General features: G+C 41.9%; 2 protein-coding genes and 1 pseudogene across 3 annotated transcripts in view; 1 reads left to right on the top strand and 2 right to left on the bottom strand.

The window, feature by feature from the left end:
- The window catches only part of LOC111952781 (solute carrier family 66 member 2-like), a 90,708-nt gene extending 88,727 nt beyond the window's left edge, over positions 1 to 1,981 (bottom strand). Inside the window, exon 1 of one of the 2 annotated variants that reach the window (XM_023971686.1) lies at positions 1,896 to 1,981. The gene's annotated coding sequence lies outside the window, so the exon portion shown is untranslated. Of the gene's footprint in view, positions 1 to 1,781 lie in introns of both variants that reach the window. The other variant, XM_023971687.1, reaches the window with a different exon arrangement.
- Positions 1,982 to 2,703: 722 nt separating this feature from the next.
- LOC111952782 (heat shock factor-binding protein 1) lies at positions 2,704 to 10,207 on the top strand. The gene is made up of 4 exons (XM_023971688.2): positions 2,704 to 2,984; positions 4,065 to 4,131; positions 4,546 to 4,672; positions 9,888 to 10,207. The coding sequence occupies exons 1-3, from the start codon at positions 2,940 to 2,942 to the stop codon at positions 4,668 to 4,670; spliced, it is 237 nt and encodes a 78-aa protein (XP_023827456.1). The 5' UTR covers positions 2,704 to 2,939; the 3' UTR covers positions 4,671 to 4,672; positions 9,888 to 10,207.
- A 744-nt stretch (positions 10,208 to 10,951) lies between these two features.
- Positions 10,952 to 22,517, bottom strand: part of LOC139023018 (DNA topoisomerase 1-like) — a 50,771-nt pseudogene continuing 39,205 nt past the window's right edge.

Here is a 22,517-nt window from a genome sequence, read left to right on the forward strand (position 1 = left end):
TTTACATAGGGGGAAACATTCTTMTTTTTCCAGTTTTCCCTCTCTTTGGCCCAATCTCAAAAATGACTCTTTAGCGGTACAGTAAAACAGAGGCTCACTTTTCCCCCCTAGACAGCCAGGGGAAGAATATTGAAACAACGAAATGTAACACTGCTCCTTCTGTAAAAAGAGCTCTTTAGGTTGTGCTGAATAAAATATGTCCTTCGTGCATTACCAGTGAGGCACTTCAACACTGTACACACCTATAGGAGTTACTTCAGGGCATTGTTTCCTGTGTGGAAACTGGAAGGTTGGTATGTAAGACACTCTATGAACAGAGTGTGTGTGTGTGTGCGTGGTGCGTGCGTGCGTGCGTGCGTGCGTGCGTGCGTGCCGTGCGTGCGTGCGTGGCGTGCGTGCGTGCGTGCGTTGAAGGAATTTGTGTAGTCAGCTGAAGGCTGTCAATTCAAAATTATGTTTTACAAGTAAAATTACTTGACCAAGAAGTATTTTCTAAACAATATGTTGCTGTGACTGCTAATATATAAAAGTGTTGGGTAAACTTAAGGCTGTGGAAATGTTCAAGCACTACAGACCACAGGCTCATATTGGAGGAATGTTCACAGTTGGCTTAGTAACACTTCCTCAATAAACAGAGATACTTAATTACCTTGACATATTTTTTGCTCTGCATAACTGGGCTCTAATTGTCATTCAGGATGACACAGTTTCTACCACCACAGGATTCCTCTCAATTAAACTTTTAGTAGGAGGACAGTAAAGAAAGACAAAACTGGGAATGCAGAAAGAGTGGGTGACATTTCACAGGAAATAGATACTTTGGTGACATTCAAAGTCGGTCAGTGAACATACACGTGTTGTCATTTCTAGTATATAATAGTTAATTAGACTGCATAGAGCAGCATGTGAAATGTGACAGTTAAAGAACCCTGGCCTAGAGTGTCCTTTGAAAAACAATCCATCACATTAAAACTAAAGGTCACTAGAAGTTGAACGTTTTTTTAATGACTTTTTCAGCTGAACATTAAGCTACAGTGAATAACTTGGATAGCCTATCCAATAATACCCAACAGAAAATGTTCCCTTGTTTTCTTCACAATATGCTTTTAGGCTAAAGAGTTTAGGTGGCCTGTCATTCAATGTCTGTATTATACTAGGCTAACTGTATTTGGATGACATGGGGAAAACAGAAGAAAAAATAAACACTTATGTAAACAAAGCATGAAGGGGTTGGGCTATAACATGCCCCAACATAGAGTAGGTTATTTTAACTATGTCTAGTTGCGTGAAAATGTACAACTACTCCAAAAATCTGTACTTTTTGTTGGTTGTATATAAAGTAAAGAACCCAGATTGTGTATTGAGAAGTAAAGAACTTCTCCCAGCAATGGACCCCCCCCATCTAAGAATAGTATCTCAATTTCAAATCCCTTTGGTACATGGACTAACCACCTGGCAGAAACTGTCCTTGAGATAATATTCCCGGGGCGATAGAGTAGGCTAAACTATAAATAGACAGGGTAATAAACGTGTMAAAAGGTGAAATAAAAATGTAACGAAGAATACTAGAGTATTGGAAACAAAACAAAAACATTGCAGAGTGCGCACCGACAGCATCAGGAGCCCAACGGGTGCACTTTTTGGTTTTTGCCCTAACGTTGCTTGATACTAAGTTGATTATTTGAATCAGCTGTGTAGCTCTATGGCAAAAACCAAAACGTGCACCGAGTTTGGGAAACCCTGGGACAGGCATATATCACTATATACACTACCAACGTTACCATGGTCGGTCACGCGTATGGTCTTCGAATATCCTGAACAACAGTATCCTGGAAAGTGAGTAAACATGCACTTATATTGCGGTTGCGGTGTTCCCACTGGTGATTTGAATTTACCTCTTCCATTTACGCGCAAATTCATTGACTACTCCCCAAGAACGCGCTCCAATTTATTAATAGATGAGATCTATCTACTCTTCAACCAGTGCAACTACTATTGGCTATGGGGGGRAAATATATGGGAGGTCACCGCATGACATGCATGATGACACACACAATGATGATTAGTTTCTCAAATATGGTGTATTTGTTATTGTCACATTACGGTGTAGTTATTAACAATTCTGAGTTTTTTYCCCCTAATTGTTTTAATTTGGACACTCCTGGAAGTCATAGTCTCCCTAGAAAGTGGTGTAAAGTACTTACAACTCCATACATTTTCCCTGCCACCCAAAAGTACTCGTTACATTTTGAATGTTTAACAGGACAAGAAAATGGTCCAATTCACACACTTACCAAGAGAACATCCCTGGTCATCCCTACTGCCTCTGATCTGGCTGACACTAAACACATGCTTAATTTGTAAATTATGTCTGTGTTGGAGTGTACCCTTGACTAGCCGTAATAGAAATCGTTTGAAGTAATTTTTTTACTTTTGATACTTAAGTATATTTTTGCAATTACATTTACTTTTATAATTAAGTATATTTAAAATCAAATTATTTTAGAATTTTACTCAATTAGTATTTTACTGGGTGACTTTCACTTTTTATATTAATGCATCTTTACTTTTACTCAAGTATGACAATTGGGTACTTTTTCCACCACTGTCCATGTGCAGATTTGCTGCCTCCCACAATGTATCAATGCTAGTCACTTTGCATATGGTCGGGTTTACGAGACTATGAAAACCGCGGGATTAAAATCATCGAATATAGCCAAATCGAGGCTCTGCATACCAAAAACGAAACGTTCCACATTCCGTTGGGTTCCTGCTTCAGTGTTCTCGCGATACGTGTTTTTCAAAAAACAGCTGACTGACATATCTGGATTTACGGGGTAGAGTTAGGGATCCTGTATTTATTTTAGCCCAAGGTAGCTAATTTAGCTAGAGTTCATTTTACACCACTTCATAACACACGTGTCGTGCAGAGGGAAAATATGGCAGAAACTGATCCAAAGTCAGTTCAGGACCTTACCAATGTGGTGAGTATATGACATTGAAGCTAGCTACATTAGCTAGCCAGCCAACATTCACCCAGGCCTGGTGAATGGATATGTTTCGATTTACATTAGCCGATCATTTCAATAGCCTATGTAACTAGTTAGCTAAGAAATTGGATCGTACGAAATGACTGTAAATGTAGAGTATCAAACTCTATAACGGTAAGAAAATATCATGGCTCCAATTTCTTTACTGCCAAAGATGTTTTTTTATAACTAACCCAAGATAGACCACAGTCTGTTGGCAGAACAAGCAAAGAGGTGGGCAGACCCAAGCACGATTTAGCGAGATCCTATTGGCGCGTTCTAGCACGTATTTGCATACGTCATTAGGGAAAGAATACCCTGTGAAGTGCGGGTTGGCAATAATTACATTCGCTCTTGCACTCTTACTAAACACCGCAATTTTTTAAAACTTATGCAAAGGGTAAAGTCTACAAAACATAATCTACTATATTCGTAACATATTGTAGTTGGTAACAAATCTGTATTGAGATCAAATGTTTAATTGATGATACAATTTGCAGAATGTCGGCCAAATCCATCTCGCGCCATCTTCTCCCATTGCTGGCCACTGGGCTCCCTCTCATCACCATATTTGGTGGGGTGGAAATGCCAACCGGATGTTTCAGATTTATACATCCAGTGAAACATCTGGCTCATTGTTCTATCTGTGGTAGTTCTGTAGCTACGTCTCCCATAATCTAGACTTCACTGACTGAAAAGGGAACGCCTTCTCTTTTTATCCTTGATCATGCTCTGTATAGCTTGCTTATATAAATAAATAAACAAACATTATATTAAAAAGGCCAATACATTTTGATGTGGTTTGAATCCTGCTAAATTAAAGTTTACAAAATTATTCTGAATTGACCACAAACTATCTTTGCTGTATTTTTTTCTCTACTTTCTCCCCCCCCCCCACCCCTTTCTTTATTTCTATCTTCCAGTTTGCCTTTTGGATTTTCATAAATTGCTTGCAAGATGGGTCACATTTGGTAATTGAACACAATAGATCATATCAGCCTGTGTAATGATACACCTGTTACTGCTCTCTAAAAGGTCCAGACGCTGCTGCAACAGATGCAGGATAAGTTCCAGACCATGTCAGACCAGATCATCGGAAGAAATATCCTCAACATTTTTAGGTAACTTGGTATGGGCCTAGATCTTTCAAGTCATTATACATCTTTTATAAATGGGGGTGTCATACAGTCACACCCCCATTAGTTCATTTCCAAACATAATGGTCTTTAGTCCAATTTGATGTTTATTCTACATTAGCTAATTTGTCAAAGATTTCTGATAGCACTTTATATTACAGCACAGAAAGAAGCAGTAATAACTTTGTTATAGTATAGTAGTGCATAGGAATACATTAGATATGTCTTACCAGTTGGAGTCAGAATCTTGGCTGGGGAGTGTCTGTTAGTGATCATTAATGTTATAATGGGAGAGGTATTCCAGCCAGCACATCCCATCCGTCAGCGTTATCCACAAGTCCATTTTGGGCTAGCCCATTGTCTTCCTTAAACATGTTCACTTGATGAGATGAGCACCCGCATCGATGACCTGGAGAAGAACATTGCTGACCTCATGACCCAGGCAGGCGTGGAGGAGATCGAGGGGGTCAAAGAACCGCAAGTCAAAGAAGGACAAGGGTCATGAAGGTACTCTAACGGCACTTTACTAAATGTTTTCTATATCTGTATGATACTCATCAGTCCCCGGTTCAAATGTTTAAGATATGAGTGCATCGGTCTGCGGACCCCAAAAAGATCAAAATGAGGCATGCATTGGTCAGAAAATCTATTCAAATATTACGAATTGCTGGTTCACTGAAAACATTCTCATATTACTTTCTACCTTGTCTTTTGTGACAAATGATGTGTCCTCTCCTTCACTGTTAAACTAAGCATGTAACTGTGTTGACAGTCATTGATCTACAAGTAATTTTGCATGCCGAACAACCCCAGGCAATGTCAGTCGCCTAGTCAAACTGCGCAATGTGCGCAGCTTCACGTGTTGACCACCGAGGTAGGCCCCTTATCTTGCACATCTGTGTGCCTTCAGAGTAAAAAAAAAAAAATGCTTGTGAAATATTTGGCATTATTAGTTGAGTGACAACCAATGTAATTGCTAGTTTATTGTTATCAAATGTACTGTTGAAAATAGTGTTTTACCAGATTAAAAGTAAGCTACCGGAGACACAACTAATCTGGCTAATAGCCTACCTGCTGATCGGGGCATAGCCTACATTAGATTTTATTTCGATTGTTCAGGTTCACCATCAGCAATAGTTTTGGTAGTTTTGCTTTAAGCAATCAGTGTATATGGTCAAGTTTAGATATGCAGGGTTGGTTGATAATTTCATAACGAGGACAGCAATCACTTTTGTAAACCGCACTGCATGGTCGAAGCAAGGAAAATAAAAATGACTAGTTAATTAGTGGGTGATGGTGATTTCAGATCAAAAGTGTGGCCAAAAACTAGCTTACTATACCATTGCTTCCCCCAATCTGAGCGCCATACAGCCGCTGTTTTGCAAGCTCTGACCCAAATGTACTATTTTGTGATTCCTTTGTCATTTAAACTCAGCAAAAAAAGACTGTCACTGTCAACTGTGTTTATTTTCAGCAAACTTAACGTGTAAATATTTGTATGAACATAACAAGAGTCAATAACTGAGACATAAACTGAACAAGTTCCACAGATGTGACTAACAGAAATKGAATAATGTGTCCCTGAACAGAGGTTGGGTCAAAATCAAAAGTAATAGTCAGTATCTGGTGTGGCCACCAGCTGCATTAAGTACTACAGTGCATCTCCTCCTCATGGACTGCACCAGATTTGTCAGTTCTTGCTGTGAGATGTTATCCCACTCTTCCACCAAGGCACCTGCAAGTGGGGGCAGTTCCCGGACATTTCTGGGGGAAATGGCTCTAGCCCTCACCCTCCGATCCAACAGGTCCCAGACGTGCTCAATGGGATTGAGATCCGGGCTCTTCGTTGGCCATGGCAGAACACGCACAGAACGAGCAGTATGGCTGGTGGCATTGTCATGCTGAAGGGTCATGTCAGGAGGAGCCTGCAGGAAGGGTACCACATGAGGGAAGAGGATGTCTTCCCTGTTAACGCACAGCGTTGAGATTGCCTGCAATGACAACAAGCTCAGTCCGTTGATGATGTGACACACCGCCCCAGACCATGACGGATCCTCCACCTACAAATCGATCCCGCTCCAGAGTACAGGCCTTAGTGTAACGCTCATTCCTTCGACGAAAAACGTGAATCCGACCATCACCTCTGGTGAGACAAAACCGGTGATGTCTGGTGAGGACCTGCCCTTACAACAGGCCTACAAGCCCTCAGTCCAGCCTCTCTCAGCCTATGCGGACAGTCTGAGCACTGATGGAGGGATTGTGGGTTCCTGGTGTAACTCGGGCAGTTGTTGTTGCCATCCTGTACCTGTCCCGCAGGTGTTATGTTCCAATGTACCGATCCTGTGCAGGTGTTGTTACACATGGACTGCTGCTGCGAGGACAATCAGCTGTCTGTCATGTCTCCCAGTAGCGCTGTCTTAGGCGTCTCACAGTACGGACATTGTAATTTATTGCCCTGGCCACATCTGCAACTGCACTTGAAGAAACTTTCAATGTTCTTGAAATGTTCTGTATTGACTGACCTTAATTTCTTAAAATAATGATGGACTGTCGTTTCTCTTTTCTTATTTGAGCTGTTCTTGCCATTATATGGACTTGGTCTTTTACCAAATAGGGCAATCTTCTGTATACCACCCCTACCTTGTCACAACACAACTGATTGGCTCAAACGCATTAAGGAAAGTTTTATCAAGGCACACCTGTTAATTGAAATGCATTCCAGGTGACTACCTCATGAAGCTGGTTGAGAGAATGCCAATAATGCGCAAAGCTGTCATCAAGGTGGCTACTKTGAAGAATCTCAAATATATTTTGATTTGTTTAACACTTTTTTGGGTTACTACATGATTCCATATGTGTTATTTTATAGTTTTGATGTCTTCACTATTAGTCTACAATGTAGGAAATATTTAAAATAAAGAAACTCTTGAATGAGTAGGTGTGTCCAAACTTTTGACTGGTACTGTCTCAGCTCAGACAGATCCAGCTCAGATTTTCATTTAGAATGGAAAATTAGTTTATGCAACAAATGTTAGTGCATTGACCCAAATCACATCGATTCGTTACTCTAATCAAACCAAATTGTTTCAAACTGAATTGTATCATATTGGAGCCCATGTATCTACACTGAACAAAAATAAACACAACATGCAACATTTTCAAAGATTTTACTGAGTTACAGWTCATATAAGGAAATCAGTCAATTTGAAATAAATTCATTAGGCCTTAATCTATGGATTTCACATGAATGGGAATACAGATACAGTGTTCGGAAAGTATTCAGACCCCTTGACTTTTTCCACATTTTATTACATTATAGCCTTATTCTAAAATGGATGAAACTTTTTTTYCCCTCCAATCTATACACAATACCCCATAATGGCGAAGCAAAATCAGGTTTTTAGAAATGTTAGCAAATGTATTAAAAATAAAAAGCATACCTTATTTGCATAATATTCAGACCCTTTGCTATGAGACTCTGAAGTTGAGCTCAGGTGCATCCTGTTTCCATTGATCATCCTTGATGTTTCTACAACTTAATTGGAGTCCACCTGTGGTAAATTCAATTGATTGGACATGATTTGGAAAGGCACATACCTATCTTATATAAGGTCCCACAGTTTACAGTGCATGTCAGAGCAAAAATCAAGCCGTGAGGTCAAAGGAATTGTCTGTAGAGCTCTGAGACAGGATTGTATCGTGGCACAGATCTGGGGAAGGGTACCAAAACATGTCTGCACCATTGAAGGTCCCCAAGAACACAGTGGCCTCCATCATACTTAAATGGAAGAAGTTTGGAACCACCAAGACTCTTCCTAGAGCTGGCCGCCCGGCCAAACTGAGCCATCGGGGGAGAAGGGCATTGGTCGCTCTGACAGAGAACCCGACAGTCGCTCTGACAGAGCCCAGAGTTCCTCTGTGGAGATGGTTGTCCTTCTGGAAGGTTCTATCATCTCTGCAGCACTCCACCAATCAGGCCTTTATGGCAGAGTGGCCAGACGGAATCCACTCCTCAGTAAAAGGCACATGACAGCCCGCTTGGAGTTGGCCAAAAGGCGGTTTATTGTGGGCTGTGAAATGTTGTCCCACTCCTCTTCAATTACTGCGTGAAGTTGCTGGATATTGGYGGGAACTGGAACGCGCTGTCAATCCAGAGCATCCCAAACATGCTCAATGCATGTTATGTCTGAGTATGCAGGCCATGGAAGAACTGGGACATTTTCAGCTTCCAGGAATTGTGAACTGATCCTTGCAACATGGGCTGTGCATTATCATGCTGACACATGAGGTGAGGGCATTGGATGAATGGCACAACATTGGGCCTCAGGATCTTGTCACGGTATCTCTGAGCATTCAAACTCCCATCGATAAAATGCAATTGTGTTCATTGCCCGTATGTTATGCCTGCACATATCATAACTACACCGCCACCATGGGGAACTCTGTTCACAACATTGACATCAGCAAACCGCTTGCCCACATGACGCCATACTGCCCTGTACCGTTGAAACAACAGGGATTCATGTGTGAAGAGCACACTTCTCCAGCATGCCAGTGGCTAACGAGGTGAGCATTTGTCCACTGAAATAAGTTACAACACTGAACTGCAGTCAGGTCAAGACCTGGTGAGGTCGACGAGCACGCAGATGAGCCTCCCTGAGATGGTTTCTGACAGTTTCTGCAGATATTCTACACTTGTGCATACCCAGTTTCATCAGCTGTTTTGGTGGCTGGTYTCAGACGACCCCACAGGTGAAGACGACGGATGTTGAGGTCCTGGGCTCGCATGGTTACACGTGGTCTGTGGTTTTGAGGCTGGTTGGACGTACTGCCAAATTCTCKAATGACATTGTGTATGGTAGAGAAAATAACATTAAATTCTCTGGTGGAATTTTCAGCAGCCAGCATGCCAATTGCACTCTCCCTCAACTTGAGACATCTGTGGCATTGTGTTGTGACAACTGCACATTTTAAAGTGGCCTTTTATTGTCCCCAGCACAAGGTGCACCTGTGTAATGATCATGCCGTTTAATCAGCTTCTTGATATGCTACACCTGTCAGGTGGATGGATTATCTTGGCAAAGGAGGAATGCTCACTAACAGGGATGTAAACACATTTGTGTACAACATTATTTAGAAATAAGCTTTTTGTGCATATGGAACATTTCTGGGAACATTTCTTTTTTTATTTCAGCTCATGAAACATGGGACCAACACTTTACATGTTGCATTTATATTTTTGTTCAGTGTAGAGACTTATTGTATCGTCTTGAACGTGAAAGATTCACATTCATAGTACTCACCTTCTGGCACTCATCCTTGTATCCAAGTTGGTAGTAGTCATGCATATACAAACATTTCAGGTGAAAGAAAAGTTATATAATTTAAGCTGCATAACAACCATAATAATCTTTGACAAATCCCATTCAGAAAGTGTCACATGGCTAGCATTCACATCCTTTACTCAAATTATAGTTTATGGCCTACCTTTTTGATGCCACATACCAATTTGAAGTTGAAATTACATTAGTTGTCCATCAATGACACATTTGATCAAAATTAATAATTCTGTTTTTTTTTTTTTCTTGAATTGGTGGAAAGTTCTCTGTAGGTCTATAGGTAGATTATGATTGCAGTTGGAAACCGTAAACAATTCCATCAGGAAAGTTAATGTCTCCCTAAGTGTATGCTAAACCAACTATAAAACACATTTCAATTACAGGTTGCCAAGACGACAAGCTGTCAAGGACTTTCTTCAGGATCAGCATACTCTTCCACTATAACCATGAACTATTTTGATTTAGTGTGTTGTGAAATGCTTTTTTATATTGACTATTGTAATAAAAGTAACAGTTCTAATGTAGTGACTTGAAGATGTGTTATTTGTAAATGAGTATTTCCCTCAGAACTTTTCAGCCCTATTAGTAATGGTTGATTTGAAGTATACAGTAGAAGCCAGTGATATTAGCAGCACTGTGCCAAGTGGAATGCATTCAAAATTCAACTGATTTTCTTCTATTAAAGTTATTTAATACAAACCAATCTTAGTCTCATTCTTAGACAAAACACTTACTTGGAAGTTGCTTTGTTTTAAAATCAGCCTGAATGCCCTGAACCTATCCTATGGGGCTCTTGCAGATGTGCCTCCTTTAATGTGTGTATCAGGATAGTGTTGCCCGAGAGCCCATCAAACTCAACTCTGGACCTCGAAGCCATTTTTTCATTGTTCCCCTCTAATCAGGGACTAATTTAGAMCTGAGAAACCAGGTGTGTGCAATTAATGATCAGATAGAGAAGAAGAGAAAAGCAACAGGCTCCAGACCTCGTAGGAGTTGAATAACCCTGCCCTTGAGGAGATCTTGACTGAAGAACTCTCAGCTACAACAGAGGCGGCCAGCACAATCAGACCCTAACACCTTGTCCCACCTGATATCTCACTACATCCACATGGGGATGTTGGCCTACTCTATAATTGGGATGATAATAATAATTTTCCTAGGACTCTTTATTCAAATGCTTATAAAAAGACTCATAAAAGGACATATTCTCCATACTTTCTATAAGATCATCTTGGTTTACCATATAACAATGGTAAAAAAAATATCAAAAAAATTAAGTGCCAACAGCATTAAAACAATTAAACTTGGAGAAACGTTATGTGAAGCGGAGTGAAGAAAGAAAGAGTTCTGTAGTTCAATATATGGGCAGGTAAAGCCTGATAGAGCATAGGATTAAACCTGCCTCCTAGTCTTTACATTTAGGTAGAACTAGAAGGTAGAGGCTGACTTAGAATGTCAAATCTGCCTCAGTCATGTCAATAGCGCAGCCAAACTTATCCCTCTGAGATTTGTTATATTTTGTCCAGAGGCACCTCCATGTTCTTACACCTATGAGGAGGGCAAAACAATGTGAAAAATTATGCACAATAATATATGAAATTCAATTGCATGTGAAGACATTGAGGTGTCAGTGTTTGATGCACATAGTGTCATATCAGACCTGTGTGCGCCCTCACCAGGCAATGCTGATTCATGGGTCCAGGTAAGTTGAGTTTGGAGGTGCCCAGGGAAATCTGCTTGTTCTCCTGTCTGGGGCCTGATCCTCCATCTTCATAAGCTTCTTCTCACAACGCTGCACAGCCTTCTTACACTCCACCACCCTTAACACACACACAGAAAGGAGTGTTCAGTCAGGATATCGTCTTCCCTTTATGAGCAATAATATTCCGTCTGTCTGCTACCAGTAAGGGCCACTCATGCCTGCAGCTTGTCGTCTGAACTGTGAGCTTTGACCTCCTTGGACAGCTTCAGCTTACTCTTGGCCAGGGCCAACTGCTCCCTCCTGCCGTCAATCTGGAAGTATTAAATGAAGAGCGAAGACAGACTGAAGTAAATGTTGAGCTAAAATAGGACATGACAATGTATCACCACTTTTTGTCTCTATCAAATATCTGTTGATCCCTTCACCTTGGACTGGAGGTTGGCCTGATCAAAGGTCTTTGGCGGTGCCTGCTGGTGGTTACACAGAACTGCAACCGCTCGGTTGGCCTTGTAGGAGAGCAGCTTCTCTGCCGGGTTCTGTCACTGTGGAGCAACATGGGAATAAAGAAATATGAATGGTGTTAATACAGATATGTAAACAAATCAAATTATATTAGTCATATGCACTGAATACAACAGGTGTAGACCTTACAGTGAAATGCTTACTTACGAGCCCCTAACCAACAATGCAGTTTAAAAAATATATGGATAAGAATAATAAATAAAAGTAACTAAAGAGCAGCAGTAAAATAACAATAGCGAGACTATAAAGGGGGTACCGGTACAGAGTCAATGTGCAAGGGCACTGGTTAGTTGAGGTAATGTGTACATGTAGGTAGAGTTATTAAAGTGACAATGCATAGATGACAACAGACAGTAGCAGCTGTGTAAAAGAGGGGCGGGGGGGCAATACAAATAGTCTTGGTAGCCATTTAATTAGGTGTTCAGGAGTCTTATGGCTTGGGAGTAGAAACTGTTTAGAAGCCTCTTGGACCTAGACTTGGCGCTCCGGTACCGCTTGCCGTGCGGTAGCAGAGAGAACAGTCTATGACTAGGGTCTCTGGAGTCTTTGACAATTTGTCCTTACCCGGTAATACATGAGCTCACTGGTCATTACAAGATCGAGTGGATGGTTTTAATTCAAATCAAATCAAATTTTATTDGTCACATACACATGGTTAGCAGATGTTAATGCGAGTGTAGCGAAATGCTTGTGCTTCTAGTTCCGACAATGCAGTAATAACTAACGAGTAATCTAACCTAACAATTCCACAACTACTACCTTATACACACAAGTGTAAAGGGATAAAAAATCTGTACATAAAGATATATGAATGAGTGATGGTACAGAACGGCATAGGCAAGATGCAGTAGATGGTATAGAGTACAGTATATACATATGAGATGAGTAATGTAGGGTATGTAAACATAAAGTGGCATAGTTTAAAGTGGCTAGTGATCATGTATTACATAAAGATGGCAAGATGCAGTAGATGATATAGAGTACAGTATATACATATACATATGAGATGAGTAATGTAGGGTATGTAACCATTATATTAAGTGCATTGTTTAAAGTGGCTAGTGATACATTTTTACATACATTTCCATCAATTCTCATTATTAAAGTGGCTGGAGTTGAGTCAGTATGTTGGCAGCAGCAAATAAATGTTAGTGGTGGCTGTTTAACAGTCCGATGGCCTTGAGATAGAAGCTGTTTTTCAGTCTCTCGGTCCCTGCTTTGATGCACCTGTACTGACCTCGCCTTCTGGATGATAGCGGGGTGACAGGCAGTGGCTCGGGTGGTTGTTGTCCTTGATGATCTTTATGGCCTTCCTGTGACATCGGGTGGTGTAGGTGTCCTGGAGGGCAGGTAGTTTGCCCCCGGTGATGCGTTGTGCAGACCTCACTACCCTCTGGAGAGCCTTACGGTTGTGGGCGGAGCAGTTGCCGTACCAGCGGTGATACAGCCCGACAGGATCTCTCGATTGTGCATCTGTAGAAGTTTGTGAGTGCTTTTGATGACAAGCCAAATTTCTTCAGCCTCCTGAGGTTGAAGAGGCGCTGCTGTGCCTTCTTCACAACGCTGTCTGTGTGGGTGGACCAATTCAGTTTGTCCGTGATGTGTACGCCGAGGAACTTAAAACTTACTACCCTCTCCCTACTGTCCCGTCGATGTGGATAGGGGGGTGCTCCCTCTGCTGTTTCCTGAAGTCCACAATCATCTCCTTTGTTTTGTTGACGTTGAGTGTGAGGTTACAGGAAGCCCTCTTGTCCTTGGTTGTTACCTCAAATATGTAAAGGGGTGGGCTAATGTTTGGGACTAACACGCTGAGAAGAAATCGGCGAGCATAATGACTGAACACAGAACATGCTGGGACTGAAAATCACAAGTGTTCTGTASGAATGAATGACTGCTAACATTAGGAGACAGGGCATCAGACACAGATCCATAGTGGGATCTTCCAGGAGTTGTAAACACAGTATTTTCATTCACAGACGTTTGAATAGGTTGAGGGACATGTGGTAAAATAATGGTATAAAACAGGTGCACCTGTAAGGATGGCATGTAAATGTATATGTGGTGTTTGGGGGACATAGTGTTGGACAGCTGTCGAATCTGCTCCTGCACAGTATGGATACCTTAGCAGTCAGGCCAGGCAGCAGAGAGGGACGACAGCTGCGTCTTCAACAAGCCCGCCTGGAGGGAGGAGAGGCAAACACACGTACGCGTGACACGAGGACTGGAACGAGACAGGTGTGAAAAGGTATGTCTTGAAACACTAGATGGCAGTATAGTCCTGAGGTTTTTGAACTGCAGTCAACAAAAAATGAAAATAGAAAATACTGCCATCATCATTAAAAGTAAGGAGTAGATTAAAAAAGTCCATCTTATTACTTTCTGCTGACTTAAATGCAATTCTAAAAGTATCAGTGTAGGTCTAATCTGCCAAAGACAAGAATTACATTTCCATTAACTGCACCACCACACAGCAAGGACTCTCCTCTCCAATAACAAGATATGCTTGGAGGTTAAGAGCAGGGGTCTACAGCTGTAATGACACATACCCCAACATAATTGCATGGGCGTCACATTGGCGTGTATAGATAATTMATTAACCAAAGCAATCCCAGTGGGATCCTACACTACAGTGTTGTGGAGGAAGAGTAAAGGTGATGCTGGTATAATGACAATCTAAAATCTCATCAGACAGACCTGGGACAATCAGGACACACCCTCCCTCCCCCTCATACAGGGAGGCTGCTGGGTGGTGAGAAAGACCTTCCTCCCCTTCAACTCCTTACCCCCTCCGTTCCACACCCACTAGGGGAGCCCATTAATCCTAGGATATATATGCATTCTTTATGAATCTCTGGCCATGTCCCCATACTTGCATTCTAAATAGGCATTTTATGTATGCGGAAATATAAAGTTTTATAGTATGTGATATTTCGAGAATGCTTTAAATGCCAGGATGTTATATTCATTTCAGCTTGTCATCTAGTAGAATTCGGCTGCACCCTTCTTATGAAGAGAATAGTCTTTCCAGACTCACATTTCTTTGACAACAGAAGATAATCAGCTGTACCCAAATGAACGAATGGCGTGAATCAACGCAATTGTGCATTAGATGGCTCATTCTCAAGATGGGTGAGCCCATATTTTTAGAGTAGGCCAACTTTTAGAATTTAGAATGTTGTTCTAATTATAGACATTCTGTTAGCCTACATAGCATTGTTTAAATATTCCCCATGTAATGTTAATGGGGAGCTAACATGGCGACCATAGCACCGGTTCCAATCCAAGGGCCAATGCCCTTTTAGCAAACTCCAGGCGGTGCTATGGTCAGATGACATGAAAACAGAGCTCTTTGGCCATGCACACCAATGGTGGGTTAGGCCTTTGAAAGAATAATGCATATGCAAAAAATACCTCATCCCTACTGTAAAATATGATGTTGGATCTTTGATGTTATGGGGCTAATTTTTCTTCCAGTGGTCCTGGGGCCCCTTGTTAAGGTCAATGGCATCATGAATTTTACCAAGTATCAGAACATTTTAGCCAAAACCTTGTTGCCTCTGCCATGAGGCAGAAACGTGGCCGCAAGTGAATCATCCAGCAAGACAATAACCCCAAGCACACATGCAATTCCACAAAAAAATTGTTAATTGACCGCAAAATCAACATTTTGCAATGGCCAGCTCCGTCTCTCTGGACTTCAATAGGGCAGTCAGTAAGCGTAGATTAAGGATATCAAGGATCTGGAAAGCTTCTGTATGGAGGAATGGTCTAAGATCTCTCCCAATGTGTTTTCCAATCTCATTTTTTTTAAAGGCTCAGTGTACTTATCCTCACAAGGTGAAGGTGCTGGAGCTATGAAAACAAGGGATCCAATCATTTTGACCCATCTTTTCTCAGATTTGCTGTATTAAAGGCCCAGTGCAGTCAACTTGATTTTCCTGTGTTTTACATATATTTCCACAAGATGAGGGCAGAATAATACTGTGAAAATTATGATAATGCCCTTTTAGTGGAAGAGCTTTTTGAAAAGACCGCCTGAAATTTCAACCCGTTTTGGTGGGATGGAGTTTTGGCCTGCCTGGTGACATCACCAGGTGGTAAATTAGTTAAAAGACCAATAAAAAAGAGAGTTGCAGAACTCTCTGCCAATTACAGCTAATTTTCAGTTTTCCCCTCTCCACTCGAACCATTTGTTGCTTGAGATAATGCTCTTTGCTAAGAAGCTATTTTTGTTCCTTTTTACCATTTTAAATAAAAGAATCACAGTAAGGTACTTAATTGTTACCAATAAATAATTTTATATTGACATAAAAAACGGCTGCATTGGACCTTTAAATAAAATATCTTGCTCTGAGCAATTGTATTAGTATCAAATATTACAATCGTWAAAAAAATGTAGATAAAACTTAGCTCAGTATTTGTATTATTTATTTTATAAAGTCTTTTTTTCTCATCTTTATCAAAGGATCCAATAATTCCGGACCCCTCTGTACCTCAGCCTGGCCTGGTGGTCAGCTACTGTCACAAGGGTTTGAGAAGTTGGTGGTGGGATGCTAAGAGAATCTCCACATTACACACAGCCTGAATAAATAAAGTTTGAACAAACTATTCTGATCGTACTCACTCAAGTAGCAACGGTGAGTCAGACATGTACTGTACTGCTGTTCCTTTATATAGGCTACTGTATATGCACACTGACAGTCACACACACACTCACACAGACCCTTGTACTGTCCACAACAGGTGGATAAATAAGGTCTCAAGCCCGGCCCAGCTAAACATGGCAGAGGGAAAGCATTCATTAGAGCTTGCACCAATTTCCTCCTGTGGCTGGTGCTTAGACCCTCTCCCAACTTCTGACCTGGCCTTTCAAAGTGTTAATCAGCCCGACTCGGAGCAGCGATTAACATTCCCCCCTCCAACATGCCCCTCCATTTCCTGATGTGCCATAGGTCACGAAGGAGACACCCCCTTCTCTGTCCGTCAACTCCTCTGCCTCTCGCCTCTCAGGAGTGGATCACAAGCATGTAATTTCGCACCAATCATAGCAATAACCTGCCTCACTGCCTGGCGACACCGCCTTACTTCTGCCTGAGGCAGGGGTGAAAGGACAGAGGATTTATGTATAATCCACCCACCCCTAGATCTGCCTCTTAGCCTTCCCTCTCTCCCTATCAGGCACAGGATAGGCTGGGAACATCAGGCTAGAGTAGACTGAGGCTACAGGCAAAAACATAGACAGATGGAGATGGTTCTCTGAGGCTAAATTCACACCTGTGGCTGTTATGGTCACTCACTGGCCTTTACTGTATCTTTAGGCTACAGACATCTACAGCACAGCAACACAGACAACATGCTGTGAGGGATGTTTGTTTACTTGTTGAGATAAACAAGCCAGACTGGTTCCCGTGTGACTCACGTTGAGGCGATCAAACAGGTCATCTCCAGGCTCCTTATTCTCCATGAAGAGCTTGAGGTTCTTGAACACCTGAATAAACCAAATAAGGTCAAGACCGAGAGAGAGACAGGTTTTAAATCCTACCCTGTCCTAGACCTCCAGCCCAGACACACAGATGCTTACATCTAGTCTACACACTGATCATGATAGGAGAGCCCAGGGCTGTCTAACCTGCTCCTTCAGCTCACAGGGGAGACAGAGAGTGATGGAGGAAAAAAGATCTGCATCAATTATATTTTTCAAGAAGTCCAGTTTTCTTCCTGCTCTAAATAAACCAGCTAAAATATGCAAGGAACTAATTAAATGGTAACAGATGTGTTGCTTTTTAAAACAGACCGATTTGAATGACAATTTATCCTTGAGCCAATACTAAATAACTAAATTGAGAAATAAGAGACTTTGATGAATGTGTGAGGATTTAGAAAGATTTATTCCAGACTCAGTGTCTGGAGTGGCGCAACAGAGAGCTGACAGCTGATTGATCAACCAATGTGTTGGAGTCATCAGGAAGGACCTGAAAACATTGCAACAATCTGCACTCATCACAGGCTGTTTATGCATGAACAGATGTCTAAGACACAGCAGTATGCTGGTTCAACATTCAAAATGCTGTTTAGATGATACGCAAAGTGACCGGACACAGACATACACTTCCAAATGCAGATGCTGGCAAGTGTAGATTGGTAAATAGATAATCATGTGATCTGGCTATCCAACACTTTGCATTGCAATTCATCACGCTCTCCCATGGAGCTGGAATGAGAATTCATTCTATTCAATCTGACATTTACCAGCTATCCCTTTCCCTCGGAATAAACAAACAAAAATATTCAGGACACTAATACTAATTCATTGTACCTAATGTGTTGCTTTTAAATACTCATTTCAATAATTACACCTTCTGCCAGAAAACAAAAAACGTTGGCTGTCAGAGGCAATGTTTCCTATTCCTCTTGGAGATAGTGTTATGTTCTGTTAATTACTGATGTCCCCTTTAAGAATGGAGCACCCTTGGTCATGCGCAGTGTTGTTCTGTTTATTCTGGCTCTAACTGATTCCAGTAAAATGTGAAGCTCCAGTTCCATTTATTGTATTCAGAGTCTTTCTTATTATATAAATAAGTAATAAGAGCTAAGACACTACAGATAGCATGGCTGAAACATAGAGTCCTGACACCCCCCAGCTAATGTTGTTTAGCCTCATTTTCACACTGACAGACAGCTGCTTGGCAGAACAGAATGAAATCGCCCTTCATTTTGTTTTTTGTGTCAGAATTACTTTGACTGACAGATTCAATATTGGGCCTGATGGGATAATCAATTAAAGTGTGAATAGACAATTGTTTGGATACATTTTTCCTTCCCCAATAGTTTATCTTGAACATGTAAAGCAGTCATTTGGGTTTGAGTGTTGGCATATTCCTCAATTGAAAAGTATTGGAGGAATTACTGCAACATTTTGTTATGAAGAACAACCCTAGAAGTTAAACTCCTTTTGCATAATCCCCATCAAATTGATCTGTCAATTATTTCTCTAAAAATTATTATTAAACTACTAACTTTTCATTTGAACTCTTGACTTTAGAAGTTTGAAGTGAGCCTGTTCCAACAGGAGCAAACACTAGTGGTTAAATCAGAGAAATGTAAACGCTGGCAGCGACACAAATTCAATCTAAAATGATGCCCTCCAGGCATGTCTCTCTCCCTGGGGCTCTCTCCCTGTCCTCCACCCCAGGGCACCGACTCTGAGCAGACAACTCAGTCTGAGGGTGCTGCTGGCCTTGGCTGATTCTGAAATGGCAGTGCCTGGCCAAAACTAGTGTATATAAGGAAAGGGAATCGAGTGCCATTTCAGACGCATCCCTTGTAACAGCTAGTGGTGCGGAGGCTGTTGGCTACTTACCCTCGGTGACGGGAACCTTATTGTAGTAGCAGATAAAGTCTTTACCCAGGAAGTCAAACTCCACCACACTGTCCTTGTCCTCCAGCGTGTCGTGGAGGGTGATGTGCTCCACCCTCAGGGAGCAGCAGCCCACCGTGTTAGCCGTCTCGCCCTTCTCCTTCTCGTTACCTGCTCTCAGCTGGAGGAAACAGCAGTAGAGTGAGACAGGGGATACGGTCTGGCAGACTGATTTTCTCTTCGATGTGGTCTAATACCCATCAACCTGTGTATGACAGAGGAGTGCCTCTGGCGGGTCCCCATCTGTTTGAACTTGAAGGTCCTGCTGGCGGATCGCATCCACACAGCTCTTCAACCTGAGGTCCACCTCATACTTCTCCCAGTCCTTCTCACCCTGAGGAACCACAACAACACAGAGACTAAGGAACAYTATGGTCACATCATTGTCTTTACATGGTCTCTTGTAAAGAGACCATGGAGAGCTTCCAGAGCTTCCTGGAGAGCTTCCAGGCAGTGCTTTCTTATTCCATTCAGAAGCCTTGCATTTGCTACAACCGAGGGCCAACATTCAATCATAACCCCTTTCAGTATTTCATGAGATTGTGGTTAAAACAATGTATTCATAGTTATGTGTTTAGTAGTCCACTTCTTCCACAAGTGTCTAACATGAAGGCTGAAGAAAATTGGCTTGGCCACTAAGATCCTCACAAACTTTTACAGATGCACAATTGAGAGCATCCTGTAAGGCTGTATCACCTCCTGGTACGGCAACTGCATCGCCCGCAACCGCAGGGCGATGCATTGCCTGGTGTGGTTTGTCCAACGCATCACCGGGGGCACACTACCTGCCCTCCAGGACACCTACAGCACCCGATGTCACAGGAAGGCCAAAAAGATCATCAAGGACATCAACCACCCGAGCCATGGCCTGTTCATTCCGCTACCATACAGGTGCATCAAAGCTGGGACAGAGAGACTGAAAAATAGCTTCTATCTCAAGGCCATTGTTAAATAGCCATCACTAGCTGGCTACCACCCGGTTATTCAACCCTGCACCTTAGAGGCTGCTGCCCCAAATACATAGACATGGAATCACTGTTGACTTAATAATGGAACACTACTCACTTTAATAATGTTTACATAATGTTTTACTCATTTGATATGTATATACTGTATTCTATTTTACTGTATTTTAGTCAATGCCACTCTGACATGGCTCATCCTAATATTTATACAGTATATTCCATTATTTTACTTTTAGATTTGTGTGTATTGTTATGAACTGTTAGATACTAGTCTACTGTTAGAGCTAAGAACACAAGTATTTCACTACACCCGCAATAACATCTGCTAAATATGTGTTTGTGACCAATAACATTTGATTTGATTTGTTAAATGTCTAGTGGAGAGAGGCAGTCAGAAAGGGTGACATTATGTTTGCATAGTAGCGTAGCGCTAGCCAGCGGCTGATTAATTAGCTATCCCCACACAATCTCACTGTTGCCAAGGCCACATCGTCATGGCGACAAACTGTGGAATAACTTAACCTTCAAAATAAAGAACTGGGTGATAAGAGGATGGAGGAGGAATGGTGGAAGGAGGAAGGGAAGAGAGAAGGGAGTTGTGAGAGTACCAGGAGGCTGGGAGCTCAGGAACTAGCTATGTTGATTGTAATGGCCACAAACACACAATGGAGGCATTAATGATATTCCATCCTGGTTGGATTATGAGTGAGTGAGTGAGTGAGTGAGTGAGTGAGTGAGTGAGTGAAGTGAATGAAGTGAGTGAGTTGAAGTGAGTGAGGAGTGAGTGAGTGAGTGAGTGAGTGAGTGAGTGAGTGAGAGCGAGAGCGAGAGCAGAGCGAGAGCGAGAGCGAGACGAGAGAGAGAGAGAGAGAGAGAGAGAGAGAGATGAGGAAGCTGAGGAAGCTGGGGGATGAAGAACCAGAGAATCACCTGAAACTAGTACTGGTTAATTTCCCTCTCTGTCTGTCCAATGGCAGAATGCTCTAACACCACAGAATTTCTAAATACAGAGGCCCAACATCACAAGACTAGCGGGAACATTTTCGATTCAGACTCGGCAGACCAGAACGGAGTTTGAGTCAATGAGAGAAGTGAAAATTCTTCCTTAGTTGTTAAATTTCTCGAAATCTAAAGGTACAACCTAGATTTGAGCCAATGTCTTAAGTAGCTGAACATGTTATAACTCCAACCTCATGAAAGTGACAAACTGACACTTTTTCATTTTCAGCAGTGCCTTTGATTTGACGGTCTGCACAGGCGCAGTTCGGCACGAGACAACTGTTAGACCCGATGACACGTTTCTGCGCATGAGCTTAGCTAGCCAACGTCTCCATGACATCGCCTGCAAGCGTGATCGGGGATTTCTATTGGTGAAGCAGTTTCTAAATATCTTCATACTAAACCATCTTTGCTAACACCCGGTGTCAGGAATCCTTCAGAAATGTTTAAGTAAAGTAGAGGAAAAGACTATGAAAATAGGAGTTGAATGGGTAGGATAGCGATGGAGGAGAGTGGACTGTGTATTCTACTGTAAGCCTATGTTTAACCTTGTTGTTAATCTCTAAAAGACTCACCAGGGAGATGGAGCAGAGCAGACTATCGCCACAGTGGAGATAGAAGGCTGGATACTGAGTGGCTTTACATGTTCTGTACACACCATGGTCAAAGTCCAGTTCATCTACCTCTRATCTCTCAGTAGCAGCAGCAGCAGTACCAGCAGCACTACGTTTACCCAAACAGTCATAGTGCACGCTTCTCTCACGAAGCAGTGGCGGGGAGATGGCAATATGAATCACAGGCACACCATACATGCCCATATGCATGCAAAACACCTCTGATTCATTACATCATACAAACCACTTAACACGACAAAGGTGACAAATTGCACCAAATCACATGTTCCTCTCACGCAACACAAAAGACAATAGCTTCTAAACTCGCCGATACTGACGTGCTCCCCACAGACCTCTGCTTAAAAATCAAAACAACTGTTCAGAATAGTCAAAGCTTCAGAAGTTCACAGTGCGACTTCTAGGCCTAATCAACAACTATTCAGAAGCACCAATCACACCCGCAACATAAACTCACATGGTTTCCTCTATTCAATATGTTGTGGTAAAATAGAATACAACTCCTACAACACACTCAACTGTTCTACAACAAAATAAAAGAAACACCTACAGATGCAGAACCCAACCATAATGGCCACGCAATGTTCAAAACAAAACCAACGTAAATAACTGAAGCAATTTTGAGATTGAATGTAATAATTTTCCTGACTGTATGAAGCCTGCAGTCTGGGTCGTGTGTGTTTGAATGAATGGAGGGTCATGGGTCATGTCATGTTCAGGACAAAAGGAGACTAACAACTACAGTAGCCTTCAGTTTCTGATACAGCTTTTTTACC

This window comes from Salvelinus sp. IW2-2015, linkage group LG26 (assembly GCF_002910315.2).
Source record: "Salvelinus sp. IW2-2015 linkage group LG26, ASM291031v2, whole genome shotgun sequence".
NCBI classification, from domain to species: domain Eukaryota; kingdom Metazoa; phylum Chordata; class Actinopteri; order Salmoniformes; family Salmonidae; genus Salvelinus; species Salvelinus sp. IW2-2015.

Coding starts and splice junctions, on each gene's coding strand:
- LOC111952782 (XM_023971688.2), top strand. CDS start 2,940: ATGGCAGAAACTGATCCAAAGTCAGTTCAGGACCTTACCAATGTG. Junction 2,985..4,064: donor TTCAGGACCTTACCAATGTG/GTGAGTATATGA, acceptor GCTCTCTAAAAG/GTCCAGACGCTGCTGCAACA. Junction 4,132..4,545: donor AGACCAGATCATCGGAAGAA/ATATCCTCAACA, acceptor AAACATGTTCAC/TTGATGAGATGAGCACCCGC.